Genomic DNA, 20,679 nt, shown 5'->3' with positions numbered 1-20,679 from the left:
GATAACGGAAAAAAGTAACTTACTGGTTATCAGCAGATTATTGGGACCTTTTCACAAAGTCAAAGAGAGATTTGAGTAAGCAAAACCTCAAAGGGCAAATACATGGCAGTTCAAGGAATTTTAGCAACTGAGGTTCACAGGATCTTTCCCAAACTATTGTCATTCATATGATTCAATATTGATGGCTATCAGTTTCATATCTCTCTGGTACAGATTTCAGATACCCAGGAGACAGAATCCAACTGGCTCACCTAGGATCAAATATTTAGCTCTGGATGAGTCAGTCATGGCCCGGGATAGACTCAGAGAGCCCAAACATGGCCGTGAGGTGCCCACCTTTGCAGAATGGAGTTACTGAACAGAGAAAGTAGAATCACTATGGGTTGCACAATTCCTGCAGCAAGTGTCTGCCCCACTAGGAGATGTATTGGGTTAGCCAAAAAGCTTTTCTGTAACATCATATGGAGAAACCCAAATGAACCTCTTGTCCAACTCACTATTACTTTAAGTAAATGGCAAAGGAAATCTATGTAACCAGCAGCTCCCAATTCTAAAGCAGGAGCAAGAAGAAACATCTTTTTGACACTCTCACCTAACCATAGAACTGAACGTCAGATTTCAATGCTGGCCCTTCAGACTCGTGATCTTCAGGAAGGGTCTTAAATGTAGTCATCTCCATATTTGATCTTTAGTATCCTACAGCAGGAAGACAATCTGGGATTCTCAGATCCTCAATGGTCCAACTCCAAGGCAATAATGAAGGCTCAACTCTTTTGTTAAACCATAAGACACAGTATTCTAATAATGGATTTACCTGCAATAAGACTATACAAAGTAACTATAATGTCAAATTTATTTTATTTGGAGCTGGAATACTGGAGGATCAGTTATTAACTGGAATATATGAATGTGTTTGATAAAATGCAATCACTATCTTATCTATCTTTAATCGTTAGCAATTACCACAGTGCCTAATACAGCTGAATCAAATGACAAAATTTTGTTTAGTATGAAAACAAAATTTCTCAAAACACACACTCTGAAGGAAAAAGTATAAAAGGACACCTGAAGGTCAGAAATGGAAACCACCTAAGAAAGTAAAACATGTATTTATTCTTCTTCAGCACGAAATATGAGGGTTGAAAAAAATTTACTGAAGCTTATTATTACAAAGAGGAAATCAACAGATTAAAGATGTATTTATTAAATCTACACTCACAGAGCTCCTACCACGAACTCAGGGATTTACCTAGATGTAGGTATACTAGGACCCTGAAGAGTACAGGATTTCCTTGGAGAAACAGACATATAAATCAGTAATTGTGAAAAAATATCATCAGGGATACAATAAAAGCAGCGATTGATGAAGAAATAGAATTATTAAAGCCCATCTTTTCTCTGGCATCAGCAGAGTCCCTAAGCATACACTCCCTTCTGACCATCTGCTCACAAAAGTGTGACATTTTTATTCTCTGAGTCTTGAGCAAGTCTCGGCTGCCTCCACACTGCAAAAATGCCTCCAAAATTTAGCACCATCATCTCTCCTTCATTAAAGGTGACCCCACCATCTCATCTTCCACAGATAAAAAAAGACAGAGACATGCTTCCGTTTTCTCACACAATCTGTATGAGAAGCAGGCTACCCCAGACCTACTGCCTTTTAACACAGTCATCAGTCATGCTATGATAGTGCAGCTGCGCCTTTCAGAAGCCTGCACCTCAACAAAAGAAGAGGGTACTTATTAAAGAGTTCCACATATCACTTTACACTGCCTGCAAGGTGGGTCAAATGAGGGGAATGTCTCAAAAGGAACTTCTGAACTTTTTGTCTTCATCGCACACAAATTATTTCATGACATGCAAACTGTCAGCTACAGCACACACAGTTCCCAGAGGAACCACTGTCCTTTCTATCAGGCAATGTATGTATAAGAGAAAATCATATGAATCAGTCACTTTCTTCACTTATTCAGAGCACAGCATAGCGGAGTGAGTTCACTGAAGGACAGGCAGGGTGTCCAGAATCTGTTCCCAGCCTTACAATTCGTGCACTGTTCTTAGTTCCTCTGCATTTAAGCCTTCCATTTGCTACACAGAAATAATGACATAGTACCTGTTTGTTTCTAAGGCACTTGAAAATTCTGTGATGGAAGATTTCACACAAATGCAGTGTCTATTATTATACCACGAAGAGTTGAAAATTGCAAATCCGTGTACTCATCACTATTAAACAGTCAACACAAGAATGGAAGTAGAGAAAGAATCTTTCTCTAAGGCATCTAAAATCAAGTATTCATGAATATGCAGCTACTGAGAAAAATAAATGGGCAAATATACTCATTTCAAAGACTATTCAATTGTAAACCATCAATAATCCATTTAGACAAATCCTTTGCAATTTGCTTTCACTCCAAAAAGAAATACATGCAATCCCTAATCACAGGTGTTTCTTATAATGAAGAGCTTTCTGAGGAGACATTCTTTCTCCTTTCAAAAGGTCTGCTGAAGTCTAAAATTTCAGTGTATTCTAGCACATTCCATGAAGGTTGTCCAAAATATAAAAATAATTATCTCTTAACCTGGCCAATCTTAGAATAATCCAAGCAACTTACAGTACAGTGGTGAACAGGCATCCAAGCAGGACCTTCCACCGAACAATTCTGGGCTGGGCACTTGCCTTGGTTTTGCTGCAAATAAATAAAAATGATATTATGTTCTATATACTATGTGCAGCAATATACACCCATTGATAGATTTATCATCAATGTATTTATTGCCATATTTACAAGTACAGGAGAAATCTTTGAAGATGATTTATTGGTGCAATGCTGAAAGAAACGAGGTATGTTATTTCTACTCTTATCAAGGCCCAAGAAGCTATTCTTTGCTTTGCTGTATTACTCTAAATTCTGGGGTTTTGGAATCAGGCTTTCTCAGCAGCTGGCCTCTCAGATCCCGGTGGGAACCATCTGAGAAGCCTCCAAAGCCAGAGGAAGACCTGGTCTCTCCTCTGGGTTCCCCAAGGACCCTGATACATCCTGTATCCCTGTGAGGCCACTTGAGCCAAGTAACAGAAAGATGTGTTTATCTGTCTCCCCTTCCAGTCTGTGAACTAGTAGTGAAGATCTTTCTAGGGCATTTCATAGAGCCAGAGAAAGTAAAGTTGGACAGAATAGATTTTAGAGGCCTTTCTTGTCAGATCAGAGACTGAGGTGCAAAGAACTGAAACCAGGAGCACAGAGATTTAACATTCTGAACCATTTGCCAGGCACTTCTTTTCATATAAGAGATATTTCACTTACAACATACATAAGAAATGTCTCAGGCTAACCTATTCTTCTGTTGTAACTCTTATAAATTCAATGCTAATTGGCCTTTTAGAGAAAATGAAGTGCTTTCTTTTAACCAGAAATACAGCTCCATCCTGTAATAAGAGCTCTGATTAGTGCTAAAAGGGGAGGAAATGATTATAACAAAACTTTTATCTTTCATTTTATTGCACACTGAAGTATAATACATAAAAATTACTAACAATATTAGCAATAATCATAAAAACCTCAGATGTGATTTACTGAACTACTAAATATGCTAAAGATTATTCTGGGTTCAGTATTTTATCACTCATTGTTAAAACAAATACGTATAGAAGTACTGCTATGCCCATTTGACAGAAGAGAAAACTGAGGCTCACAGAGGGTAGAAACTCATCTGTAAGTTATCCTACAGGAAAGCAGCATAACTGAGACTGCAGCAAAAATCTGACTGACTCTGCAGCCCATGCATGCTCCTTCTATGAGAGGTTAGTATTTTTCATTTTCTGTTTAATGGAGCTTAAGACATGTCATCAACTAACATGATTTCATCTTATCAATGATCCTAACATGTCTAATTTAACTGGAACAAAGTATTGAATTCAGTACTTGTGCTAAGAATCCTATTTTGTGATTTGTAAGCTTTTCAGAGCAACCTTTACTTAGGTGATTTATTTTTAAGGCATCACTAAACTCTGAAATGATGTTTGAGTGATTATTGATAAAGTCACCATAAAAACACACTTAGATCATCAATCTCCAGGCTCAGAATTCTTGTTTAAATCAAAATATGACATAAAGTACCAACAGGGTATATAAGGTACCCCGGACTGGTGTCAGGTGACCACAATGTCAAGCTAAGCTCTACCACGGGCCTGCCGCCAGGAGGTGCTATGAGTCTGGTAGTCACATCCGTAAAGGAGAATTAGTATCTTGCCTAATTCACAGGGCTGCCCAGGTGGCTCTGTGGTAAAGACTACACCTGCCAGTGCAGAAGATGCAGGTTCAATCCCTGGGTCGGGAAGATCCCCTGAAAAAGGAAATGGCAAACCCACCCCAGTATTCTTGCCTGGAAAATGCCATGGACACAGGAGCCCAGCGGGCTACAGTCAATGGGGTCACAGAGTCAGACATGACTGAGTGACTCAGCATATACTAATTCATGGGACTGCTCTCAGATCATAAAGATTTGCTTCAGATAACTATCACAATTTGCAAGGATGTTATGAAAAAGGATATGCAAAGTAAAAGGACAATTTTATTTTCCTTTTCTGATAGCATAAGTCAGATAAATATAATTTACCTATATATAAAGATAAGCTTTTTGAAATTTGAAAGCATTATTAAAATGCTAGCTATTATTTCTAATTATGAGAAGTCATGCCAAATAATGCTAGTGGTGAAGAATGTGTCTTTTGTAGTAATTCATAATAGTTATTAGTAGTAATGGTAGTAATAATAAGCTCTTTTTATATCTAGGTAATGTATATTTTTATGGAGCACATGGTAAAAAGGCAAAATTTAATAAATAAGTGAGCTGTGCTTAGATGTAGGAATACGAGTACTCATAAAATGTGATGGGGGGGCATATATAAGGCGTGTCTAAACTTCTATGGATATATACCATGGAGTGAAGAAAGAGAACTCTCTCTGAGTTTCTTGTCTCACCATTACCTTAGTTTCAGATATTAAGGCCTTCCCATTGGTGTTTTGAAAGTGAAAGTGTTAGACTCTCTGCGACCCCATGGGCTACTGTAGCCCACCAGGCTCCTCTGTCCATGGGATTCTCCAGGCAAGAACACTGGAGTGGGTTGCCATCCCCTTCCCCAGGAACCTTCCCGACCCCAGGATCAAAGCCTGGTCTCCCGCACTGCAGGCAGGCAGTTCTATGCAGCTGAGCCACCGGAGAACCATGTAGCCACCTATATCCCCCCATTAATCTCATCTGTTTCCTCCTCCAAAGAGGCACATCCTCCAGCTGAGGATCTCTATCATTCTGACCCACTGTTAGCACAGGATATGGTTATCTGTGAGTTTGCATGAAATAAAGAGCTGCTGGACCAAACACTCTCACAAGAGTTTTCCACTCAGTGTCACTGCTGAAAACCCCAACCTCAGGTTTTACCTACCCCTTTACTCTACTTCTAAAGAAGACAGAATCTAACATGGGTCAAGGGAACTATCACAGTTAGGGAAGCAAAAGGTTGAAAATTCTCTTTTTCCTAGAATTTTTCCTTCTCCATCTTTAGTAGTTTTTTCTCTAATATTTAATACGGGCAAACAAAACAGAGTTTGGGGCTATTGGCTATGGGCTTCCCTGGAGGCTCAGAAGGTAAAGAATCCACCTGCTATGTGGGAGACCTGGGGGTGATAACTGGGTTGGGAAGATTCCCTGGAGGAGGGCATGGCAACCCACTCCAGAACCCCCAGGCAAAGGAGCCCGGGGACAGAGGAGCCTGGCGGGCTACAGCCCATGGGGGTCACAAAGAGTCAGACACAACAGCGTAACTAAGCACAGCACAGCATGGCTCTTGGAAGGCCAGCAAGGATCAGTGTAAATACGAGGTGAAAGGACACTCTCTAGTCTATTTTTAAGCTAATTCTTAGGTCAAAAATCAAGAGGAAACATTAGAATTCTCTCAGTGGCCAGTCTATCTCTCCAAGTTAGAGTTTAAGGTAGAAGTTGGTGACAAATTACCCTAAAGACAGATTTCACTTTCCCTTCTCCCTCTCATCCATCTACACTGAATATTTATGCCTCTAGACTGTTGATATATGACTTGACCAAAATGTAGGGATTTTCAAAGCTAACTCTGAAAAACATGTTTTCTTAAGAGACAAAACTATTCATTGAGTTTTGGTCTTTTTAAAATACTATGCTGTCTCCAGCTCTCTCATCTTCCTTGGTTGTCTTTTTCTGACTTTAATTATCTTGACATATTTCATTCCAGAATATCCTGAGCAAATGAGCCAAATATGCTGGACAATTACATCTCAGATTGATTATATAAATATGTAACCACAAAGAATTTCAAGAAAATGCTATAAAGATTTTTTACTCAACCCATTCCATCCCCAGAGAGAGTAGAAATTTTTTGTGTATCAGAGGCTTACATTTGTTAGAGTGTTTTGGAGTTTACATCAGTCCTGGGCGTTCATTGGAAGGACTGATGTTGAAGCTGAAACTCCAATACTTTGGCCACCTGATGCGGAGAGCTGACTCATTTGAAAAGACCCTGCTGCTGGGAAAGATTGAAGGCGGCAGGAGAAGGGGACAACAGAGGATGAGATGGTTGGATGGCATCACCGACTCAATGGACATTAGTTTGGGTGAACTCCGGGAGTTGGTGATGGACAGGGAGGCCTGGTGTGCTGCAGTTCATGGGGTCGCAAAGAGTCAGACATGACTGAGCGACTTAACTGCACTGAACTGAACTCATTGCTCAAACATGCTTGGTATATATAGAGATAAAAGAATTTAGAGATATTAAAATTTAAATCCTCTCTTAAAATGCACCCAAAATTTTAGGAGATATAATGCAACATGTTACTTTTAAAACAGGATTAAAAACTAGGACCACTCATTCATTTATTCATTTAGTCAACAAATATTCATTAAGAAATTAGCTATTGTATTATTTAGAAATAAGGCTATATCAGGACTCAGTCTATGTCTAGAGAAGTTCTCAATCCAAGGAAAAGGGCCATAATAAACATGAAATTATAAAGCAACATGAAAGCTGATATATGGTATACCATATGACATAAAATAAAATGTGACATGGACAGATGAAAAAGATCTCATCCATTTTTAGGGTCAGGAGTAAGTGATGAGCAAGGACCCTGAAAAATGGTGCAGAGAAACTGAGGCCAAAGGCTAGACTCTTGAACTCTGGCTGGCTGAGTCAGGTATGGCTTTATAGAAAAGATACTTCAGTTTTCTAGTGAAGATTTTAGGAGTGAAAGGATGAGTAGAGGGCCTTCCAGCTAAAGGTGTGGCATGCAACAGCTAATAGTGAATCAAGGTGTCCTTGGACTTGGTGAGGAAATCCCTTGATTTTGGGTCACAGAACCCTAGGAATGAGGGCAAGTATGATTCTATGCTACAGGGAAAGCAGACTTCAGCCATTCCCCTCATTTATTTCTACTTCACGGCTTATGGACAGCAGGGAGTCCTGCCACAGAATGGATCTGGAGGGATCCAGTCTTGATACTATTAAAAAAAAAAAAAAAAACCTCAAGAAGTTCTCCTGAGTTTTGTCTCTGGAAAAGCACGTAAGGTGTCTTTCCCATCTTTTCTGAAACTCTCAGGATTTTGACAGATAAAGAAAAAGAGATTAAAACATGATGTTTCCAAGGGGCAAAATTAAGTGCCATGGCAGAACTAAAATGACTGTACTACTGTGTTTGCTAACACACTGTGAGATGTAAAGTATGCTATGAATGTAAGGAATACTTATATTTAAACAATGAATTATTGTAAACATCACTATTTAAGAATTAATGCTTACTAAAATTACTAGAAAACACATTTGCTGACTTCTAGTCAAATATATGCTTTAGTATATTTACATAAACATCAAAAAATTGGGGGGAAAACACAACTCTTAGGATACCTTCAAATCATTGATTTTATAGAGCTGTATAATGCATATGTATAGATTCATCCATACATACATGTTTGTGTATACACATATGTATATGAATAATTGTACTTAAATAAAGGTTTCCATCCAATTAGCTTCCTACTCTGCCATAAAGATGCGTAGAAAGTGTTAGTTGCTTGGTCGCGTCCAACTCTTTACCACCCATGAACTATAGCTTGCCAAGCTCCTCTGTCCATGGGATTTCCCATGGGCAAGAATACTGGAGTGGGTCACCATTTCCTTCTCCAGGGGATCTTCCTGACTCAGGGACAAAACCTGTGTCTCCTGGCATTGGTGGGCAGATTTTTTACCAGTAAGCCACCAGGGTAGCCCCACAGGAAATGTAGGCAGGCCCAGAAAGAGAAACTCCCTGAGACCCACAACAGCGATGCTGCTGCTGCTGCTAAGTCACTTCAGTCGTGTCCGACTCTGTGCGACCCCGTAGACGGCAGCCCACCAGGCTCCTCCGTCCATGCGATTTCCCAGGCGAGAGTACTGGGGTGGGTCGCCATTGCCTTCTCCCAAAACAGTGATGACCCAGGGTCTATTGCTAAACTCTCTGTCTCAGTCATGAAGATTAAAAGAATTAATACAAGTGTTTAGAATTATTTCTAGACATAATCGACATTACATAAGCATCAGCTATTTTCTTTGCTTTTGTTATTATTATCATTATGATGATGTCAGGCTCAGAGAGCAAAAAATATGACAATCCCAGCATAATAACTTTCTGCTCTCCTTTTTTTATTTCCCTACCATGCTTCAAACCTGGAGGGATCAATAACTAGCTAGCAAATGAGAAAAAAGAAAAAAAAAAAAAAACCCTAGCCCTACCTATAGCATTACCCCAAAGCAGACAGTCTATCTGAAGACCTCACAGTAAGAAAAAGAGAATATTTAATTAGGAAAAGTGTTCAGAGTTCTGATTAATATTTGAGACTGGACAATTTTAATTACTTAACTGAGGCTGTATTTGTGATTTTAAGTGACTGTAGGACTTTTAAATCTTTGCAAGTGCCTGGAAAGTCATGACTGCCTGAGTTTTCATCAAGAGAGCAAAGCAGGGATCACTGACACTAAGAAGCTTTAAATAAACAGTTTTGTATAAAATAAGCTACAGTGATATATTGTACAATACAGAAAATATAGATAATATTGTATAAAAATGGTAAGCAGAGTATAATCTTTAAAAATTGTAAATGACTATATTGTACACATATAATACACAATATCATTCATCAACTCTACTCTGATTTAAGAAGTTTTAAAGTAACAATGGAGAGCCCAAATAAGAAGGCTTCTAGTACTACATCCTGCTTGTTCAAGATATCAACTACAGATGAGAAACCCACTCATGGTCAGCATTAACATTTCTCATTAAATTTTGGGCCTAATTCCTCAATATTCAACTTTATCCCTTTCTGAGCTTATCTTTGTACTTGCTTCTTTTTATTAATATTTTCTCAGGTGTCAAAGATGTTTAAAATGAGTTGGCCTAACTAGTTTCTGAGGAAATCCTTAGTAAGATTGACATCGTGCTAGGAAATCATGCATTCAGCTCTTCTGCAAACGAGAAAATTGCTGCTGACCCATTCTCCAAAGGATGCTGAATGCTAAGAGAGAGAGTTTTTCAGTAGACAGTGATGGCAATGATGAGTCATGATCACGTTTTCCAAAATCTCTTGTGACTCCAAGCAGGCATTTGCCTGGGTTAGCAGAGGTGCTAACCAGTGCATAAGAGGATTAAATACGCCATGTTAAAATATTTTCTAATCATTTGGTTACCTGGATAAATTAACTATGATAAGTTATATAAGCTCGGAATGTTCAAAGCAGACCACATTTAAATATTTATTATACATGAGAATCACTGTTGTAACTTATTTCATGGCATCAATGGAGAGAGGGCCCTGGAAGAAGGCATTTTCCAGGTCTATAATTAAAATAATATTTATTGAGTACTATTAGATGGCAGGTACTTGATGTGAGTTGTTAGTTCATTCTAACATTAAATTACTTATCCTGAAAGGCAGTGGAAGAAAGCGTTTAAAACAAGGAGGAATCCATTGTTTTAGAATCCCTATTTAGAATGCTAAATCTGTCGCTTTTTAGCTCTGTGAATGTTTCTTAGACTCTGTGAATTTCAGTTTTCTCACCCATAAAGTGGACAGAATAATACCCAGTTTAAAGGATTATTAGAAGGATTATATAAAATAATAATGGAATATATTTAACCCAGGGCCCAATATACATTCTAATTAGAAGTGTATTTATTTATATAATAAAATATATTTATTAGAGACATATGTTAATAAGATTTATATTTATCTTATTAAACAGAGATTTTCCTCCTATCCCACTTAGCTTCTCTAAGCCTATTTTCGTACCCTAAGTATAAAATAATACATATCTCACAAATCTCACATGTTCACTATGAAAATTAAATGAGAAAGACAATGAAAGTGAAAGTTGTTCAGTCGTGTCTGAGTCTTTGAGACCCCATGGACTGTCCATGGAATTCTACAGGCCAGAATACTAGAGTGGGTAGCCTTTCCCTTCTTCAGGGTATTTTCCCAACCCAGGGACCAAACCCAGGTCTCCCGCTTATAAGAAAGTACTTTACACACATCAGGAATTTTAAATCTAAGTTTTCAATTTAAGTTGGAAAGAACATCTGAAATACTGTAACAGTTTCTGGATGACTAAATTTGGGAGTTAGAATGGACTCTGCAGTTTGGTATCACATATTTGAAATAACTGGTCTGTAAATATTTCTAAGAAATATATTATAGAATTCTGTGGAAGCATCTTCCAATAATCCCTGAAACTCTAGAAATCTCCAAAGTTGAATTATTGCTACATAGAGTAAGATTCAATAGAGTAAGCTTCTAAACACAAGATTAAAAATACAGTCTTGTAAAATACTTTAAATGACACTGATATTTGCATACTGTCACTGCATCCCACTGACATAATAAGATGAGATAACAGAAATGAACTACAATTGTACTTTTCTCCTTGCAAGAAAGAAACTTTGAACATTACCTACTACCAGAGTCAATGAATATTTTTCATTGGCAGATCTATTATATCATAAACTACAAACTCCTGTGGAAACAAAGCCTGTGATTTTTAAAACAAGCTTCATTTTTCTTCCTGACACATTTCAAAATTCATCTGTAAAAAATACCTCTTTTGAATAAACAGCTAATGAAAAATATCTAAAATCTCAGGTCTGCCAAATAAGGTCCATCCTTGAGGAAAGAAATGCCATTCAGAAACAAGATCAAAGCAATTCATTTCTATTTTCACTGCTACCATAGAGACAAAGAAAAAACACTCAAGAGTTTTAGCCGACTTAATTCTTCCTGAAATTTATAATTAACTACACAGGAAAGGGGACAATTACCATATTTCTAAAGAATAAAGGATTTAAAAAGTTGAGCTTTTGATAAGACATAATTATAACCTATTAAATATGCAGTTCATATCAATTTGTTCTTATAATCTTCTTGAGTTTCCAAAAATTGCATTTACACTGGGCAGTGTTTTCTGAAAAGTATACACAGAATGCCATCACTTTACATGTACCGAGTTCTCTCTTGTCAAAGGTTTTTCTCAGATATTAAAAATTCTGCCAAAGTCTAACACAAAGGTAAGGAGGGTAGATGGATATTATTTTTGTATGTGCCTTGTCTTTCTGACACCTATGAATATATGTTTTTGGACAAATGTTAATCAATGAAAGAATGTTCAGGCTTTTGTAGATCAGGCACCATAGCCAACATCAAGCAGTCAGCCAGGAAGAACTAACAATTAGACCTGTCCTCGATTTAAATAGAACTTCGGATTGCTAAGTAAATTACATGTGTATTAATTCAGGACAGTTTTATTTTAAAGGACTAGCAAAAAAGCACTATTGCTTGAAATTGTAGAAGAGTTATAACAAAGACCAGGAAGGGAGAATTTCCTTTTTTTTTTTTTTTTTGCTAAAAGCATGTTTTTATTTACAGTGCCTTTAGCAAAGGATTTTCAAGTACTTTTTATTAGCAAGAAAATCTCTAACTCCTCGTCACATTTTCTATTTAGAACCATATTTGAAAATAATTTTTTTGGAGATACCATAAATATAATGTGATAAATTATATATCTCTTTGTAAATGTATGAACTATAGGAGAGGTAAGTTTTGTTTTAATACTATTTCAACTGTGTTTTATGGACCAAAACAACTCTTGCTGATATGGGTAATAAATGGTATGACTCATATCTTTAGAACTGACTTTTGGAATTTTAAAAAATACAGGCAAGTAAGTGGTCTTCAGGGAGAATCTCTGTTGTTGCCTTTATTGCCACATGAAAAAGTGATATATTTGATTATTCTGAGGCATTTCTGTCTAGGGTTTTCAGAATCACTTAAGAACATATTTGAAAGTGACTAAAAATTTTAACTCCTATCTCAACCACAAAATAATAGAATACCTATTTGGGGCTCTGTTTGCATAGTGCTGAGGTCATCTTTATAGTTAGTTGGAGAGATTCCAAGCAGTAATCATTATTATGTTTTTTTAACTTCCTTTTGGAGGTTACTTGGGGTAAAACCATTCAATGGTACTGATACATTTTGTTCTCTAAAATGCAAAGCAATATTAAAAAAAAAAAGGCAGAAGTGCTATGAACACACATTCGGTTGCTAAACAAGTTTGTACCGTGAAAGCTGAGTGCAACCTAATGCATCCTGCTTTGGGGGGGGAAAAAAACTACTTTTATTATTTCTTCAATTATTTTATGACCTAGTGATTTAGGACAATAAAGCTATTTTTTAATTTTCTATTGCACAGCTTTAAGACAAATTTTAATGTTTTATACTAAAATATGCTATATAATTAAAAATTATTAGACTGTTATAATATATTTATACTAAAATATTATATACATATTATAAAGTCAAATAATTTACCTTAAAACTAGGTTAAGTATCATATTATATAGAATCTCTGAGAAGCTAAACAGATATGTTGGCTTTTTTTTTTTTTTAATCAAACTGAAAATCTGATCTGGCTGCTTTAGCTTTTATTTAATATTAATACAAATGTGCTACTGACCTACAAGTATTTTATATTTGACTCTTAAAGGTTTAAATGATGCTCATTATAAGTTGTTTTGTCATAGATGTGATCCAGTTGCCATTATTCTTGGAGCATACGAGGACTTTTACCTCTTTTATACCATTTCTTTTGTACTAAAATGACATTTCAAGTATCATTTCAGGTCAGGCAATCATTCACAGAGAAGTTCACCAATCGCCTATCTGTCAACTGAACAGTCTATTGATCAGAATACAAAGATACCTTTGGCCAATATTTCTTGTGAAGTACATGTTATATAAACATACACATATGTGTGTGTATAAGTTGAAGGAAGGACGTGCTTCCATCCACTTCCTTCCTAGTTCACTGAGTCAGCAATGTCTACCAAATGTCTGCTACATGAAAGAATCAAGCAACACTTACAGTATACCTGTCAGCACCATACTAGATCAGTGGCTATAAACATGACTAAGAACTTCCCCACCACCTTCAAAGACATCACATTTTAGCAAGAGATAGGCATGTGTAAAAACTAATTGTACTACATGATGACTATTACACAGATAGGGGCTTCTCTTGTGGTTCAGCTAGCAAAGAATCCGCCTGCAGTGTGGGAGACCTGGGTTTGATCCCTGAGTTGGGAAGATCCCCTGGAGAAGGAAAAGGCTACCCACTGCAGTATTCTGGCCTGGAGAATGGCCTATATAGTCCATGGGTCAAAGAGTCAGACACGACAGAGTGACTTTCACTTTCACACAGACACAGACCTCATACTTAGGACACAAAGACTGACTAGCTCGGTTCAGGAGAACAGTATCAAGGAAGGTATTTACAAAGAAATCTGCATTTGAGTCAAGCCTAAAAGGTTAAAGAAAAAGCTTATTAAGAAAGCATAGGCTAGAGAATTGAAAGGCATTCTAGACAAAAAGAAAAGCAGGGACATAGAAACAGAATGGAATTCAGATTGTTTGGGGAACTAAATATAATTGACTACAGTTTAATCTAAGGCATGAAGAGTGATGGGATCAGAGACAGGAAAGTTAGACAAGGGCCAGAGGAAAGAAGGCCATGTATGTGAGGTTAAGCTAGTAAACTTTAGCCAATAAGCCAATTCTTAAATCCAAGGGTGCAAAAGCAACTGAGTATACAAATCATCTAGTCATCTTGCTAAAACACAAGTTCTGACTCAGTAGTTCTAGCATGGGACTCAAGATTCTGCATTTCCAACAAGCTCTGAAAGGATGCCATTGAAATTGGTCAACAGACCACACTTTGAATAATGAGGAAGTAGGGTACTGGGAACTCCTGAAGGGTATTAACCAGGATTGCAACATACATACAAAGTATACACACAGGTATGTGTGTGCATGTATTTTTATTTTGTAAGGAAGTTCCCAGTTAACAGTGTAAAAAATGTTGGGGGGTAAAAGGAGGGGGAAGGTAGGAAGAAAGAATGGGAATTGGGATAGATTGAAATTTAGGGGAAAATAAAAATGGAGATCAGTTCCCACTTTTCTAAGGATAACTGGGAAACGGTGCTGTGGTAGGGTAGAACAACTTGCGTTATCTAACCATAACAAGTGAGAAAGAAGCATACCATCCAAGGAGCAGACAATAGAGCAGGAGAAGGATTTATGCTCAGAGGGCTCCAAAGAACGGCTATTTTCCTGGAACTTTTGACTTAAGATTACTTGGGTAAATAAAACTCTGAATTCTAAGAATTTATTCATTTACTGTCAAACTACTTTTTCACAAAACCTGTTGCCTTCTGAAAGTTTAGTTCAAGAACTGAATTACTTAGATGCAAAGAAATGGATATGTGTGTGCAGGAATATTGGAATAGAGGTATTTGGGGGAGAATATTTTCATAGGATTTCAAATCTGGTACTAATTTTGAATGTACACTAAAAAAGGTTAAAATATCTGGTCTCTTTTTCTCATCAATAAACACATATTAACCTGGGAAAGATTCATGAAAGGCCAGAGGAAATGCCCATCACCATGACTATGTAATGAATTTTGCCACTACAGTGGTAAATGACTTGTTGAGTTAGTGATTGTACTTTGAAATTTATCCTTAAATGTCAGATTCCCTAAATAAGAGAAAATGAAAGAGGAAAATGAGGAGGAGAAACAGAAAAATTCACAGCTATACGGTGACCATACATTATGTATAGCCACTATACTAAGCCCTATGTATATATTTATACTTGCTGTCCCGCTTGCCTAGAATGTTTTTCCCAAGATCTTCATAAAATTGTTCCTTTCAAGTTCCCAGAACTTTTTCAGAGAGAACTTCTGTCTGCCCTATCTAACATAGCCCTTCTCTCTTTTTATACTCATCTGTCTTTCTATATTCCATTTCCCAGCTTTTTAAATTATAGCAGCTATTGCTATCACGTTTACTATCTGTGTGCCTAGTAAGGGCCAGTCTCTTCACTCTATAACGTAAGTTCTCTGAGGGCAGGGTCCATGTCTTCATCCACTGTTATATCTCTACTGCTTACAGTACTGCCTGGCACGTGTATGCACTCAGCAAATATTTGTGGAGGCAATGAATATTGTATTTAATCCTCACAACACCCCTTTGAAGTGCTTATTATTGTTTCATTTTACAAATAAAGAAACTGAGAGTTAGGTTAAGTAATTTGACCCAGACAACAGAACTAATAACTGGCAGAACTAGGACTCCAGCAAGAATCTGACTCCAAAAGCTATGCTTCTGAGCCCTATACTGTGCAGCCACTCTAAGCCAAATTCAGTTGTGGATGTCAGCTGCTGTCCAAATGCCCAATACTCAGTTTTCTGGGAGACCCAATAATTGTAAGGCCAATTTGCTTGGGCCCCTGTAATTAACATAAAATTAGTTCTAACACATAGATGGTTACAGCTCTCATTTTTTCCACCTCCCAGTATGTTAATACTACAAAAGTTCTCAATTTACTCTAGGATTTCCTCCTTTCAATAATTTTACTCATCCTTTCCATGTCTAAAGTGTTTTATAATTTTTAAGTAAACTCATTTGATTCTCTACAATAATCCTGTGAAGGAAGTATGCATAAGTCAGTTTTATTATCCCCATTTCAGACTTGAGAAAATAAGACTCAGGGAGAGTAAACTGAATTGACTAAAATTACTAACATAATAAATGGCAAATCCACATCTATAACTTTATTTTCTGAACCTTGGTCCAACACACATTCCCAAATTGCCTTCGGTGAAATATGCATATGTGCAATGAGACAGGTCTCTCAGAAAGCTGTAATCATGGATAATCTGCTTTAAGAAAACCTTATCTACAAACATTCAGATGAAATAATGGGTAAATAATAAAAGGAAGTGATAAATTACTTTATACTTTATAAAGACAGTTATGTATTTAAAAAATTTTGAACACAATAAATGTGCTTAAATGTTATCTGACTTGCAAAATATGATTTGCACTTGTTTCCTTTGCAAACCCACAGTTGTCTCATAAAATAAAATTTACCTAAAAGTCTTATAAAGGGTAATTCTCCCAAAGTCATAGCTTTTCACAACATGCGTAGCTTTTATTCATAGTGTCAAGAAAGGGCTGATGCTGTGAATAACATCCTGGTAATCAGGTTTGGCAGGAAAGACTATTTACTACAGCTGTATCAACAGATGACTGGTATGATTCATATGATACATTTTTATTCCATTTCTAAAAGTTTACTTTTACAAGCTACAGATATGTGTCCAAAAAATACAAACCTACAGTTAATTATGAATAACTTTAAGTTAACCATTATGTGGGTGCATTATTTTTATTTAACTAGATGCTTAGGTTGAGAGGAACCAAATCCAAAATGTAGTGTCAAGAGTATGTTTTAACTACATTGTAAATGTGAAGTTACTTAACCAAGAGACAATGATAGTGGATAGGAGCATGGACGTCAGTGACAAAGACCTGGGTTTGAATCCCCTCTAAGAAACTGCTTTGTTGTTTCTTAGATAGTCTAAGGAGTAGAGGAGTTAAGTTGTCTCCATGTCAGAAATATGTCCCAGGTATTCAATATACCAAATCTAACTGGAGATGTTAGGAAAGCTTATGGCATGAACAGCCAGAACTAGAAGATAAGTAAGATTGAGACAGATGGATGACGCCGTCTAAATAGAGGACTAGTAAGTGCAAGTCTCCAAAGCAGAGACATGGCTAACGCCTTCAAAGAACAGAGCAGTGCCAGCAAGGCCAACGGGCCAGTGAGTTAAGGAAGGACAGAAAAAGTAGCATAGACATAGAAGTAGTCTGGTCCATGAATTTTTTTTTAACATTCCTGGAGTATCAAATACAAAGTAGACTAATGGAAGATGAGACAGGAGAAGAAATGAGGTGCTAGGTCCAGGGAGATCTACATACTAAGGTAAGAATTTGGACTATCACTCATCTTGAATTCAAGCAGGGCCTCCATGTGAGAGTTATGTCGTTGGACGTTTATATTAGATTGACCATTCTGGGAGTTGTATGGAATACTTAATAAAGGAAATTTAAGCTATTATATTAATGCAATTAATATGCTAAAGTGTTTTATGCAATTAAAATGCTTAATCCCAGGTTACTAATGTAGTCATGAAATCTTTTCACATTGGCTCTTGCCCCTTTTCTATACTAAAAAGCCAGAGTTTATTAAAATTTCCCTACTATTAGCTGTATTTCTGCCTCTCTCTGCCACCCAGCAGATTTTTCCTGATCCATTAAGCCTCCTGTTCCAATTTCTGTTAAGTGGACCTGCCAGGTTGCAGATGCTTGGTTGAGATGTTATGTATCAGGACCAATGTCACTGGCAGGAAAGAGATGAGAAAAGCATCATGAAAAGAGAAGAAGATGGGGAGACTGTGGCCCTCCACAGGGCCCCCTATTTGCAACATAATTAAATAAAAACATGCACCCCTACAACATAACATGCTAAGTACTTTATAGTTCTTATTGTCAAAACAATCCTGAAAGATATGGACCATTTTATAGAAGAGAAAACTACATTTCAGAAAAGGTCATCTAGTTACTGAAAGGTAAAACCACTATTTTTACTGAACAGGCATAAGGATGGGCAAAGGGGGACGTGGCAGATAATAGCAGAGAGCTCAAATCAGAGAAATGAAATGGGTGAGAAGTCAGGGAGAAGTGGGACTTAAGAACAGGGTTAATGATGGAAGGAAAATTCTTTCTCCTTTAAGACAATATCTCAGCTTGATGTTTATGGCTGGGCCTCTACTCTTTCTGCATCCTTTGTTACCTTGCTACTCACAGTGGACACTGTACATCCAGGCCACACTGGGCTATGCCATTCTCCCACTTTTCTCTCTTCTAGCAATCTGTCACATCTGGGACTTGACCTAAAACACTATTTCCCCCATTGTGCCCTCCATTCTGCATATCAGTCTAATTGTCACTTCCTCAGAAAACCCTTTCCTGATATGAAACCCCTACCTACCCTGTAATCCAACCCAGCAGATTCTTAGGTAGCCCTGTGCTCATTTCAAAGCACCCTACACTTACCTCCTATCACACATTGTTATTTCTATAATTGGTTGTTTTCCCATCAGACTAAAAGTTTCACAAAAACAGATTGTTCATTATATCCCCATGCCTTCCAGTGTCAGGCACATATTAAGCATTCAATAAGTACTTGTTAAATGAATAAGATGAATGAATGGATGTGCTTCTTCTATAGCTGCATGAGGGGCAGATGCAACTATATAACCACATGAATAAATAGCTTTGTCGATGAAGACAGAGCCACTCCAAAAAACATTTGTTGCCTCGGTGATTTGTTTCATTTTCTCTACATAAAGCTCTTCTGGAAAATAAAAATTATTTTAGTTCCCCTCAAAAAAAAAAAAAAACCTATAGTTGGGAATACTTCCATGATTAATATAAGAGTACAACATAACCCTTTTTCTATTAAAAATAATAAATAATACGTATTAACATTAGCAAAAATATCTTTCAAATTCCCAGCAACAGCTATTCCCTTTTAAAATTCTAAAGGACTCTCTTTTAAAAAGATGGTGGGTTGATGAATACAAAAAGTGTTATTCACAGAACAGATGTAGTATTGACATCAATAAAACCCTCTTTTATGCTACCTGGTCCACATTTCATTCTGCTATTTGAATTTTATTATGCACATCAACCTGTTACACATATTAACAATTGATACTACCATCATGTAATATTTTAAAAATTAAGGAATAACAATATAGGTGTGAGTGTGTGCACAGTTGTGTCCAACTTTGTTCGACCCTGTGGACTGTATCCCACCAGTCTCTTCTGTCCATGGAATTTTCTACGCAAGAATACTGAAGTGTGTTACTGGGATGGGGAATACATGTAAATCCATGGCTAATTCATTTCAATGTATAACAAAAACTACTGTAATGATGTAAAGTAATTAGCCTCCAACTAATAAAAATAAATGAAAAAAAGAAAAAAAAAGAATATATTATGCAAAAAAAAAAAAAAAGAATATTGAAGTGTGTTGCCATTTCCTACTCCAGGGGAATCTTCCCAACTCAAGGATCGAACCTGCGTCTCCTGGATTAGCAGGTAGATTCTCTACCACTGAGCCACCACATTGCAACTATCATAATAGATTTTTTAAAACTTTTTAAAATGTCTAATCAATGGACACCTGAAATATGATTCACCCACTACTACCTTTTAAGATACTTAGTGTACATGAATAATTTTAGTTGCAGAGATAATATACTTTAGAATAACATTAGATTAGGACGAAAAAGGAAGGACCTCAAAGATGCATTAATATACACCTGTTTTACAGGAAGGGACAGTGATGTCCAGATGCCTTTAGGTGTCCAAAGTTACAAAGTACAGATTTACTTTGATTTTTTTCACAGTTCCACATTTCTTCTGTTCTTGTATCAAATCCCATATGCTATTGCATATGATACTTGAGAATTCCTACATAGCAAGAGAAAAATTCTACCAACTGTTCACATTTTATTAAATTTAGCCCAAAATATTCTGCCTGCTATCCAGAACTGCTGTCCTATTGATCAATCATCTAACAGCATGTTTCTGGCTTAACAGAGGCTAACATTTTCTTGTTAGCTTGTTTTCTGTGTGTTAGGTGCTCAGTGGTGTTTGACTCTGTGACCCCATGGACTGTAGCCCACCAGGCTCCTCTGTCCATGGAATTTTCCAGGCAAGAGTACTGAAGTGGGTTGCCATTCTCTTCTCCAGGGATGATGGAACCCAGGTCTCCTGCATTGCAGGCAGATTCTTTACTGACTGAGCCACCAGGGAAGCCTTGTATTCTAGCTATCACAATCAAGATATATTTAAGAACTGTCCATTCTGTAAAGCATGTTGTATCAGTCACTAAATCGTGTTAACTGGGATGACCACGTTTTTCCCAATGACCATATTCAAAGAAAGGAATAAATTAAAGGCATATCTTGAGAGTTGGTCAATAAATTATCCCTTAGTTAATTTTTTCATTATGCCAGATATTGTGCTGGTTACTTTCAATACTTTACTGCAACACTGCTTACAAACAGGTGATATCATATCTTTTTCACAAATGAGGAAATTGAGATTCAGGGAAGTTAAAAACTTATTCAAGTCCTAAAGTCAGTAAGTGTGAGAACAA

At 36.9% G+C, this 20,679-nt stretch overlaps 1 protein-coding gene across 11 annotated transcripts in view; it reads right to left on the bottom strand.

Annotated features, from left to right (window-relative positions):
• Positions 1-20,679, bottom strand: part of DLG2 (discs large MAGUK scaffold protein 2) — a 2,233,668-nt gene that overhangs the window by 1,751,915 nt on the left and 461,074 nt on the right. For all 11 annotated transcript variants that reach the window (XM_070457186.1, XM_070457179.1, XM_070457180.1 and 8 more), the window contains one exon: positions 2,613-2,687. In XM_070457186.1, coding sequence (XP_070313287.1) covers positions 2,613-2,687 — 75 coding nt within the window. The remainder of the gene's footprint in view (positions 1-2,612; positions 2,688-20,679) is intronic.

The sequence above is a fragment of the Odocoileus virginianus genome, chromosome 28 (assembly GCF_023699985.2).
Source record: "Odocoileus virginianus isolate 20LAN1187 ecotype Illinois chromosome 28, Ovbor_1.2, whole genome shotgun sequence".
Lineage (NCBI taxonomy): Eukaryota > Metazoa > Chordata > Mammalia > Artiodactyla > Cervidae > Odocoileus > Odocoileus virginianus.
The sequence above is the reverse complement of the archived record's forward strand: the minus strand, read 5'-3'. Positions and strand labels throughout refer to the sequence as shown.